The sequence below is a fragment of the Lampris incognitus genome, chromosome 7, assembly GCF_029633865.1.
Source record: "Lampris incognitus isolate fLamInc1 chromosome 7, fLamInc1.hap2, whole genome shotgun sequence".
Taxonomy (NCBI): Eukaryota; Metazoa; Chordata; class Actinopteri; order Lampriformes; family Lampridae; genus Lampris; species Lampris incognitus.
Window position 1 is genome coordinate 67,514,809 of NC_079217.1, and position 13,280 is coordinate 67,528,088.

The window sequence follows — 13,280 nt, forward strand, 5'->3', positions numbered from 1 at the left end:
AATCTCTTCCACACCTCTACCACACCTCTGCCACATCTCTACCACATCTCTTCCACACCTCTACCCCACAACTCTACCAAATCTCTTCCACACCTCTACCAAATCTCTTCCACACCTCTACCACATCTCCTCCACACCTCTACCACATCTCTGCCACATCTCTGCCACATCTCTTCCACAACTCTACAACACCTCTACCACAGCTCTGCCACATCTCTACCACACCTCTACCACATCTCTTCCACACCTCTACCACATCTCTACCACATCTCTTCCACATCTCTACCACACCTCTACCACATCTCTACCACATCTCTGCCACATCTCTGCCACACCTCTACCACATCTCTTCCACACCTCTACCAAATCTCTTCCACACCTCTACCACATCTCTGCCACATCTCTACCACAGCTCTACAACACCTCTACCACATCTCTACCACGGCTCTACAACAGCTCTACCTCATCTCTACCACATCTCTACAACACCTCTACCACATCTCTACAACACCTCTACCACACCTCTACCACATCTCTTCCACACCTCTACCAAATCTCTTCCACACCTCTACCACATCTCTACCACATCTCTTCCACAACTCTACAACACCTCTACCACAGCTCTGCCACATCTCTACCACACCTCTTCCACACCTCTACCACACCTCTACCACATCTCTACCAGACCTCTATCACATCTCTACCACACCTCTACCACACATCTACCACAGCTCTACCACACATCTACCACACCTCTACCACATTTCTACCACACCTCTACCACATCTCTTCCACACTTCTTCCACCCCTCTACCACATCTCTACCACATCTCTTCCACACCTCTACCACATCTCTTCCACCCCTCTACCACAGCTCTACCACATCTCTACCACACCTCTACCACATCTCTACCACATCTCTTCCACACCTCTACCACATCTCTTCCACCCCTCTACCACATCTCTTCCACACCTCTACCACAGCTCTACCACAACTCTACCACAGCTCTACCACAGCTCTACCACATCTCTTCCACACCTCTACCACATCTCTTCCACCCCTCTACCACCCCTCTACCACATCTCTTCCACACCTCTACCACATCTCTTCCACATCTCTACCACAGCTCTACCACACTTCTACCACATCTCTACCACACCTCTACCACATCTCTACCACAACTCTACCACATCTCTTCCACCCCTCTACCACAGCTCTACCACATCTCTACCACATCTCTTCCACACCTCTACCACATCTCTACCACAGCTCTACCACATCTCTTCCACACCTCTACCACAGCTCTACCACAACTCTACCACACCTCTACCACAGCTCTACCACATCTCTACCACACCTCTACCACATCTCTTCCACACCTCTACCACATCTCTTCCACCCCTCTACCACAGCTCTACCACAGCTCTACTACACCTCTACCACAGCTCTACCACATCTCTACCACAACTCTACCACAGCTCTACCACAGAACTACCACATCTCTTCCACACCTCTACCACATCTCTTCCACCCCTCTACCACATCTCTTCCACACCTCTACCACATCTCTTCCACATCTCTACCACACTTATACCACACCTGTACCACACCTGTACCACATCTCTACCACACCTCTACCACATCTCTTCCACACCTCTACCACATCTCTTCCACAGCTCTACCACAGCTCTACCACATCTCTTCCACCCCTCTACCACATCTCTTCCACACCTCTACCACACCTCTACCACATCTCTACCACAGCTCTACCACACCTCTACCACACCTCTACCACAGCTCTACCACACCTCTACCACACCTCTACCACATCTCTTCCACATCTCTTCCACCCCTCTACCACAGCTCTACCACATCTCTACCACAGCTCTACTACATCTCTTCCACACCTCTACCACATCTCTACCACAGCTCTACCACATCTCTTCCACCCCTCTACCACATCTCTACCACATCTCTTCCACACCTCTACCACAGCTCTACCACAACTCTACCACAGCTCTACCACATCTCTACCACAGCTCTACCACATCTCTTCCACACCTCTACCACATCTCTTCCACACCTCTACCACAGCTCTACCACACCTCTACCACAGCTCTACCACACCTCTACCACACCTCTACCACAGCTGTACCACATCTCTACCACACCTCTACCACACCTCTACCACAGCTCTACTACATCTCTTCCACACCTCTACCACATCTCTTCCACACCTCTACCAAATCTCTTCCACACCTCTACCACATCTCCTCCACACCTCTACCACATCTCTGCCACATCTCTGCCACATCTCTTCCACAACTCTACAACACCTCTACCACAGCTCTGCCACATCTCTACCACACCTCTACCACATCTCTGCCACACCTCTACCACACCTCTACCACATCTCTTCCACACCTCTACCACATCTCTACCACATCTCTACCACACCTCTACCACATCTCTACCACATCTCTGCCACATCTCTGCCACATCTCTGCCACACCTCTACCACATCTCTTCCACACCTCTACCAAATCTCTTCCACACCTCTACCACATCTCTGCCACATCTCTACCACAGCTCTACAACACCTCTACCACATCTCTACCACGGCTCTACAACACCTCTACCTCATCTCTACCACATCTCTACAACACCTCTACCACATCTCTACAACACCTCTACCACATCTCTACCACACCTCTACCACATCTCTACCACACCTCTACCACATCTCTTCCACACCTCTACCAAATCTCTTCCACACCTCTACCACATCTCTGCCACATCTCTACCACATCTCTTCCACAACTCTACAACACCTCTACCACAGCTCTGCCACATCTCTACCACACCTCTACCACACCTCTACCACATCTCTTCCACATCTCTACCACACCTCTACCACATCTCTACCAGACCTCTATCACATCTCTACCACACCTCTACCACACATCTACCACAGCTCTACCAAAACCTCTACCACACATCTACCACACCTCTACCACATTTCTACCACACCTCTACCACATCTCTTCCACACTTCTTCCACCCCTCTACCACATCTCTACCACATCTCTTCCACACCTCTACCACATCTCTTCCACCCCTCTACCACAGCTCTACCACATCTCTACCACACCTCTACCACATCTCTTCCACACCTCTACCACATCTCTTCCACCCCTCTACCACATCTCTTCCACAGCTCTACCACAGCTCTACCACAGCTCTACCACAACTCTACCACAACTCTACCACAGCTCTTCCACACCTCTACCACATCTCTTCCACCCCTCTACCACATCTCTTCCACACCTCTACCACATCTCTTCCACATCTCTACCACAGCTCTACCACACTTCTACCACATCTCTACCACACCTCTACCACATCTCTACCACAACTCTACCACATCTCTTCCACATCTCTTCCACCCCTCTACCACAGCTCTACCACATCTCTACCACAGCTCTACCACATCTCTTCCACACCTCTACCACATCTCTACCACACCTCTACCACAACTCTACCACACCTCTACCACAGCTCTACCACATCTCTACCACACCTCTACCACATCTCTATCACATCTCTTCCACACCTCTACCACATCTCTTCCACCCCTCTACCACAGCTCTACCACATCTCTTCCACAGCTCTACCACATCTCTACCACAACTCTACCACAGCTCTACCACATCTCTTCCACCCCTCTACCACATCTCTTCCACACCTCTACCACATCTCTTCCACATCTCTACCACAGCTCTACCACACTTATACCACACCTGTACCACACCTCTACCACATCTCTACCACACCTCTACCACAGCTCTACCACACTTATACCACACCTGTACCACATCTCTACCACATCTCTACCATACCTCTTCCACACCTCTACCACATCTCTTCCACAGCTCTACCACAGCTCTACCACATCTCTTCCACACCTCTACCACATCTCTTCCACATCTCTACCACAGCTCTACCACACCTCTACCACATCTCTACCACATCTCTTCCACATCTCTTCCACCCCTCTACCACAGCTCTACCACATCTCTACCACAGCTCTACTACATCTCTACCACAGCTCTACCACATCTCTTCCACCCCTCTACCACATCTCTACCACAGCTCTACCACATCTCTTCCACACCTCTACCACAGCTCTACCACATCTCTTCCACACCTCTACCACAGCTCTACCACACCTCTACCACAGCTGTACCACATCTCTACCACAGCTCTACCACAGCTCTACCACACCTCTACCACAGCTCTACCACAGCTCTACCACATCTCTTCCACACCTCTACCACAGCTGTACCACATCTCTACCACAGCTCTACCACATCTCTACCACAGCTCTACTACATCTCTACCACAGCTCTACCACATCTCTTCCACCCCTCTACCACAGCTCTACCACAGCTCTACCACAGCTCTACCACATCTCTTCCACCCCTCTACCACAGCTCTACCACATCTCTTCCACACCTCTACCACAGCTCTACCACACCTCTACCACATCTCTTCCACACCTCTACCACAGCTCTACCACACCTCTACCACATCTCTACCACACCTCTACCACATCTCTACCACACCTCTACCACAGCTCTACCACACCTCTACCACAGCTCTACCACATCTCTACCACACCTCTACCACACCTCTACCACACCTCTACCACATCTCTACGAGGCTGAAACACACCTGTTTTATCTTCCATCCATAATCTTAACTGCTTATTCTGCTCTCTGGAGCCTATCCCAGCAGTTGTTGGGCAGTAGGCATGGAGACACCTTGGACAGGCCGCCAGGCCATCACAGGGCCCACACACACACACAGACACACACACAAACACACACCTAGGGATAACTTAGTACGGCTAATTCAACTGTCTTTGGACTGTGGGAGGAAACCGGAGCACCCGGAGGAAACCCACGCAGACACGGGGAGAACATGCAAACTCCACACAGAGGACGACCCGGGACGACCCCCAAGGTTGGACTACCCCGGGGCTCGAACCCAGGACCTTCTTCCTGTGAGGCAAGTGTGCTAACCACTGCACGACCGTGCCGCCCTGACACACATCTTCCCAAATGAAATAAAAAACGTAAGAAATATCATCAGAAACTTACATCTTCGTTGCGGATTCCAAATAGCGTGTTGTATGTTCCCGGATAACCGACGAACCTGCAAGCGTAGAAAGGATCATATTCCTCATAATGCAACAGGACTCGGTCACGGCTTCTCAGCCTCTGTCTAAGAAGACAGAAATGGCAACTTATGACAACTGCATGTCGTAATAGTAACAATTAAATACAGTGGCTTTGAAGAGGTGAAATGAAAATTGTCTGTTTTTCTTGTTATCTTATTTCCCAAATCATCCACCTATTTAACATCCACCTATTTAACATCCACCTATTTACCAACATGAAAACATAACCAAAACAATCCTGTTGTTTATCTGCATATTTTAAATCCATATCTAATCAGCTTATTTAAAACAGACACGTTGTTGTGACTGCATCACCAAGTCCGGTGGGTGGGCGGGCGACATTCCTGCCAATTATATAATCATGTTTGCACCATCCAATCAAATCACATCGCTCCCTCCGTGTTGTCCCACCCCAACATCCTGTTTTACCAGGAAACGTGTTACATTGTGGAATAAACATACACGCTGAATGACATCCCATGTTGACTTTGATTAATTATTACCCTAAATTATATACCGCAGAATTTATTTACCCAAGACATGTCGAACAATTATACAGAAACAACTTGCTGAATAAATAAAGCCCTCCTGTCCTGGAAAACCCAAGAAACAAAGCAGCAGAGGCGACATGAAGAGCTGGGCTATGTGACGTACATATGAACCAGAAGAAAGACAGCAGAGGTTCTACCTCACGCTTCAGCTCCTGCTTCAGGTGTGAGGAGGAACATTTCTGTTGACCCAAACCCAAAGTTTTCCTTGCAACGCATGAACACAAGCTAAACTCCAACTGCACGTGGGACACCATGCAGATGAGGAGGTGTTCAACCAGCAGATGAGAAGGTTTCAACGCATAAACACAAACTAAACTCCAACTGCACGTGGGACACCATGCAGATGAGGAAGTGTTCAACCAGCAGATGAGGAGGTGTTCAAACAGCAGATGAGGAGGTGTTCAACCAGCAGATGAGGAGGTGTTCAAACAGCAGATGAGGAGGTGTTCAAACAGCAGATGAGAAGGTGTTCAACCAGCAGATGAGGAGGTGTTCAACCAGCAGATGAGGAAGTGTTCAACCAGCAGATGAGGAGGTGTTCAAACAGCAGATGAGAAGGTTGCAACGCATGAACACAAGCTAAACTCCAACTGCAAGTGGGACACCATGCAGATGAGGAGGTGTTCAAACAGCAGATGAGAAGGTTGTAACGCATAAACACAAGCTAAACTCCAACTGCAAGTGGGACACCATGCAGATGAGGAGGTGTTCAAACAGCAGCTGAGAAGGTTGCAACGCATGAACACAAGCTAAACTCCAACTGCACGTGGGACACCATGCAGATGAGGAGGTGTTCAACCAGCAGATGAGGAGGTTTCAACGCATAAACACAAACTAAACTCCAACTGCACGTGGGACACCATGCAGATGAGGAAGTGTTCAACCAGCAGATGAGGAGGTGTTCAAACAGCAGATGAGGAGGTGTTCAACCAGCAGATGAGGAGGTGTTCAAACAGCAGATGAGGAGGTGTTCAAACAGCAGATGAGAAGGTGTTCAACCAGCAGATGAGGAGGTGTTCAACCAGCAGATGAGGAAGTGTTCAACCAGCAGATGAGGAGGTGTTCAAACAGCAGATGAGAAGGTTGCAACGCATGAACACAAGCTAAACTCCAACTGCAAGTGGGACACCATGCAGATGAGGAGGTGTTCAAACAGCAGATGAGAAGGTTGTAACGCATAAACACAAGCTAAACTCCAACTGCAAGTGGGACACCATGCAGATGAGGAGGTGTTCAAACAGCAGCTGAGAAGGTTGCAACGCATGAACACAAACTAAACTCCTACTGCAAGTGGGACACCATGCAGATGAGGAGGTGTTCAAACAGCAGATGAGAAGGTTGTAACGCATAAACACAAGCTAAACTCCAACTGCAAGTGGGACACCCTGCAGATGAGGAGGTGTTCAACCAGCAGATGAGAAGGTTGTAACGCATAAACACAAACTAAACTCCAACTGCAAGTGGGACACCATGCAGATGAGGAGGTGTTCAAACAGCAGATGAGAAGGTTGCAACGCATGAACACAAACTAAACTCCAACTGCACGTGGGACACCATGCAGATGAGGAGGTGTTCAAACAGCAGATGAGAAGGTTGCCACGCATGAGCACAAACTAAACTCCAACTGCAAGTGGGACACCATGCAGATGAGGAGGTGTTCAAACAGCAGATGAGAAGGTTGCAACGCATGAACACAAGCTAAACTCCAACTGCAAGTGGGACACCATGCAGATGAGGAGGTGTTCAAACAGCAGCTGAGAAGGTTGCAACGCATGAACACAAGCTAAACTCCAACTGCAAGTGGGACACCATGCAGATGAGGAGGTGTTCAAACAGCAGATGAGAAGGTTGCAACGCATGAACACAAACTAAACTCCAACTGCAAGTGGGACACCATGCAGATGAGGAGGTGTTCAAACAGCAGATGAGAAGGTTGCAATGCATGAACACAAACTAAACTCCAACTGCAAGTGGGACACCATAAAGATGAGGAGGTGTTCAAACAGCAGATGAGAAGGTTGCAATGCATGAACACAAGCTAAACTCCAACTGCAAGTGGGACACCATGCAGATGAGGAGGTGTTCAAACAGCAGATGAGAAGGTTGTAACGCATAAACACAAACTAAACTCCAACTGCACGTGGGACACCATGCAGATGAGGAGGTGTTCAAAAAGCAGATGAGAAGGTTGTAACGCATAAACACAAACTAAACTCCAACTGCACGTGGGACACCATGCAGATGAGGAGATCTTCAAACAGCAGATGAGAAGGTGTTCAAACAGCAGATGACAAGGTGTTCAAACAGCAGATGAGGAGGTGTTCAAAGAGCAGATGAGGAGGTGTTCAAACAGCAGATGAGGAGATCTTCAAACAGCAGATGACAAGGTATTCAAACAGCAGTTGAGGAGGTGTTCAAACAGCAGATGAGAAGGTGTTCAAACAGCAGATGAGGAGGTGTTCAAACAGCAGATGAGGAGGTGAAGAGACTTTTCATCATGTAGATGCAGATGACCATAACTGTGTCTATGTGTCATGTCTCTTTCAGCTGTTTACATCTTGCATAAAAATGCTTTGTGAGCAACTGTGATGATTGAAGGATGAAGTCAGATTTAAACACTTGTGTAATGGTTTTACACCTGGTTACACCCGTTGAACACCTGGTTACACCCGGTGAACACCTGGTTACACCCGTTTAACACCTGGTTACACCCATTTAACACCTGGTTACACCTGTTTAAAACTTGTTGGACACCTGGTTACACCTGTTTAACACCTGGTTACACCTGTTTAAAACCTGATGGACACCTGGTTACACCTGTTGAACACCTGGTTACACCCGTTGAACACATTTTGAACACCTGTTGAACACCCATTTAACACCTGGTTACACCTGTTTAACACCTGGTTACACCTGATTACAGCTGGTTACACCTGTTGAACACCTAGTTACACCTGTCTAAAACCTGTTTAACACCTGGTTACAGCTGGATGTGTGTGTGTGTGTGTGTGTGTGACCAGATCAGACACCTGTCAGCGTTACTCGTCACATGTTGTTGTGAGTGTGAACAGAACAGGAAGCCGGAGCGTCTCACCTGCCCTTGAAGAAGGCGATGTAGATGGGAGATGAGTAGAAGTTGACGAACTGGAAGATGAAGACCTTGAGGATGAACATGTCTTCATACTTGCTCTGCGTGCGATGCATTTCTGAGAGGTGACACCAACATTTAGAAACGACGGAACGACCTTACTCACACACTGATGAAGATGAAACGACCTGATTCACACACTGATGAAGATGAAATGACCTGATTCACACACTGATGAAGATGAAACGACCTGATTCACACACTGATGAAGATGAAACGACCTGACTCACACACTGATGAAGATGAAACGACCTGACTCACACACTGATGAAGATGAAATGACCTGATTCACACAGTGATGAAGATGAAACGACCTGATTCACACACAGATGAGGATGAAACGACCTGACTCACACACAGATGAAGATGAAATGACCTGATTCACACACTGATGAAGATGAAATGACCTGACTCACACACTGATGAAGATGAAATGACCTGATTCACACACTGATGAAGATGAAACGACCTGATTCACACACTGATGAAGATGAAACGACCTGACTCACACACTGAGGAAGATGAAACGACCTGATTCACACACAAATGAAGATGAAATGAGCTGATTCACACACCGAGGAAGATGAAATGAGCTGATTCACACAGAGGAAGATGAAACGACCTGACTCACACACCGAGGAAGATGAAACGACCTGACTCACACACTGATGAAGATGAAATGACCTGACTCACACACCGAGGAAGATGAAACGACCTGACTCACACACCGAGGAAGATGAAATGAGCTGATTCACACACTGATGAAGATGAAATGACCTGACTCACACACCGAGGAAGATGAAACGACCTGACTCACACACTGATGAAGATGAAATGACCTGACTCACACACCGAGGAAGATGAAACGACCTGACTCACACACCGAGGAAGATGAAATGAGCTGATTCACACACAGATGAAGATGAAACGACCTGATTCACACACTGATGAAGATGAAACGACCTGATTCACACACTGATGAAGATGAAATGACCTGACTCACACACAGATGAAGATGAAACGACCTGATTCACACACTGATGAAGATGAAACGACCTGATTCACACACAGATGAGGATGAAACGACCTGATTCACACACTGATGAAGATGAAATGACCTGATTCACACAGTGATGAAGATGAAACGACCTGATTCACACACAGATGAGGATGAAACGACCTGATTCACACACAGATGAAGATGAAACGACCTGACTCACACACTGATGAAGATGAAACGACCTGATTCACACACTGATCAAGATGAAACGACCTGACTCACACACTGATGAAGATGAAACGACCTGATTCACACACTGATGAAGATGAAATGACCTGATTCACACACTGATGAAGATGAAATGACCTGATTCACACACTGATGAAGATGAAACGACCTGACTCACACACCGAGGAAGATGAAATGAGCTGATTCACACACAGATGAGGATGAAATGACCTGACTCACACACTGATGAAGATGAAATGACCTGACTCACACACAGATGAAGATGAAACGACCTGATTCACACACTGATGAAGATGAAATGACCTGATTCACACACTGATGAAGATGAAATGACCTGATTCACAAACTGATGAAGATGAAACGACCTGACTCACACACCAAGGAAGATGAAACGACCTGACTCACACACCGATGAAGATGAAATGACCTGACTCACACACAGATGAAGATGAAATGACCTGACTCACACACAGATGAAGATGAAACGACCTGATTCACACACTGATGAAGATGAAACGACCTGAGTCACACACTGATGAAGATGAAACGACCTGACTCAAACACAGATGAAGATGAAACGACCTGATTCACACACTGATGAAGATGAAACGACCTGATTCACACACTGATGAAGATGAAACGACCTGATTCACACACAGATGAAGATGAAATGACCTGATTCACACACTGATGAAGATGAAACGACCTGATTCACACACTGATGAAGATGAAACGACCTGACTCACACACAAATGAAGATGAAACGACCTGATTCACACACTGATGAAGATGAAACAACCTGATTCACACACAGATGAAGATGAAATGACCTGATTCACACAGTGATGAAGATGAAACGACCTGATTCACACACAGATGAGGATGAAATGACCTGATTCACACAGTGATGAAGATGAAATGACCTGATTCACACACTGACGAAGATGAAACGACCTGACTCACACACTGATGAAGATGAAATGACCTGATTCACACACTGATGAAGATGAAACGACCTGATTCACACACTGATGAAGATGAAACGACCTGATTCACACACTGATGAAGATGAAACGACCTGACTCACACACTGAGGAAGATGAAACGACCTGATTCACACACAAATGAAGATGAAATGACCTGATTCACACACTGATGAAGATGAAACAACCTGATTCACACACAGATGAAGATGAAATGACCTGATTCACACACTGATGAAGATGAAATGCCCTAATTCACACAGTGATGAAGATGAAATGACCTGATTCACACACTGATGAAGATGAAATGACCTGATTCACACACAGATGAAGATGAAATGACCTGATTCACACACTGATGAAGATGAAATGACCTGATTCACACACTGATGAAGATGAAATGACCTGACTCACACACAGATGAAGATGAAATGACCTGATTCACACAGTGATGAAGATGAAACGACCTGATTCACACACAGATGAGGATGAAATGACCTGATTCACACAGTGATGAAGATGAAATGACCTGATTCACACACTGATGAAGATGAATCGACCTGACTCACACACTGATGAAGATGAAACGACCTGACTCACACACAGATGAAGATGAAACGACCTGATTCACACACTGATGAAGATGAAACGACCTGATTCACACACAGATGAGGATGAAACGACCTGACTCACACACTGATGAAGATGAAACGACCTGACTCACACACTGATGAAGATGAAATGACCTGATTCACACAGTGATGAAGATGAAACGACCTGATTCACACACAGATGAGGATGAAACGACCTGACTCACACACAGATGAAGATGAAATGACCTGATTCACACACTGATGAAGATGAAATGACCTGACTCACACACTGATGAAGATGAAATGACCTGATTCACACACTGATGAAGATGAAACGACCTGATTCACACACTGATGAAGATGAAACGACCTGACTCACACACTGAGGAAGATGAAACGACCTGATTCACACACAAATGAAGATGAAATGACCTGATTCACACACTGATGAAGATGAAACAACCTGATTCACACACAGATGAAGATGAAATGACCTGATTCACACAGTGATGAAGATGAAACGACCTGATTCACACACAGATGAGGATGAAATGACCTGATTCACACAGTGATGAAGATGAAATGACCTGATTCACACACTGATGAAGATGAATCGACCTGACTCACACACTGATGAAGATGAAACGACCTGACTCACACACTGATGAAGATGAAACGACCTGACTCACACACAGATGAAGATGAAATGACCTGATTCACACAGTGATGAAGATGAAACGACCTGATTCACACACAGATGAGGATGAAACGACCTGATTCACACACAAATGAAGATGAAATGACCTGATTCACACACTGATGAAGATGAAACGACCTGATTCACACACAGATGAAGATGAAATGACCTGATTCACACACTGATGAAGATGAAACAACCTGATTCACACACTGACGAAGATGAAACGACCTGATTCACACACTGATGAAGATGAAACGACCTGACTCACACACTGATGAAGATGAAACGACCTGATTCACACACTGATGAAGATGAAATGACCTGATTCACACACTGATGAAGATGAAACGACCTGATTCACACACTGATGAAGATGAAATGACCTGATTCACACACTGATGAAGATGAAACAACCTGATTCACACACTGACGAAGATGAAACGACTTGATTCACACACTGATGAAGATGAAACGACCTGACTCACACACTGATGAAGATGAAATGACCTGATTCACACACTGATGAAGATGAAATGACCTGATTCACACACTGATGAAGATGAAACGACCTGATTCACACACTGATGAAGATGAAACGACCTGACTCACACACTGATGAAGATGAAACGACCTGATTCACACACTGATGAAGATGAAACGACCTGATTCACACACTGATGAAGATGAAACGACCTGATTCACACACTGATGAAGATGAAATGACGTGTGAACTCTGCAGCTAATCATCCACCAGTGTGTGTATGTGTGAGTATGTGTGTGTGTGTGTATGTGTGAGTGAGTGTGTGTGTGAGA

At 46.4% G+C, this 13,280-nt stretch overlaps 1 protein-coding gene across 1 annotated transcript in view; it reads right to left on the reverse strand.

Annotated features, from left to right (window-relative positions):
• The window catches only part of ano7 (anoctamin 7), an 82,027-nt gene that overhangs the window by 18,288 nt on the left and 50,459 nt on the right, over window positions 1–13,280 (reverse strand). The window contains exons 14-15 of the mRNA XM_056282938.1: window positions 8,889–9,000; window positions 5,164–5,218 (exon numbers count right to left, since the gene is read on the reverse strand). Coding sequence (XP_056138913.1) covers window positions 5,164–5,218; window positions 8,889–9,000 — 167 coding nt within the window. The remainder of the gene's footprint in view (window positions 1–5,163; window positions 5,219–8,888; window positions 9,001–13,280) is intronic.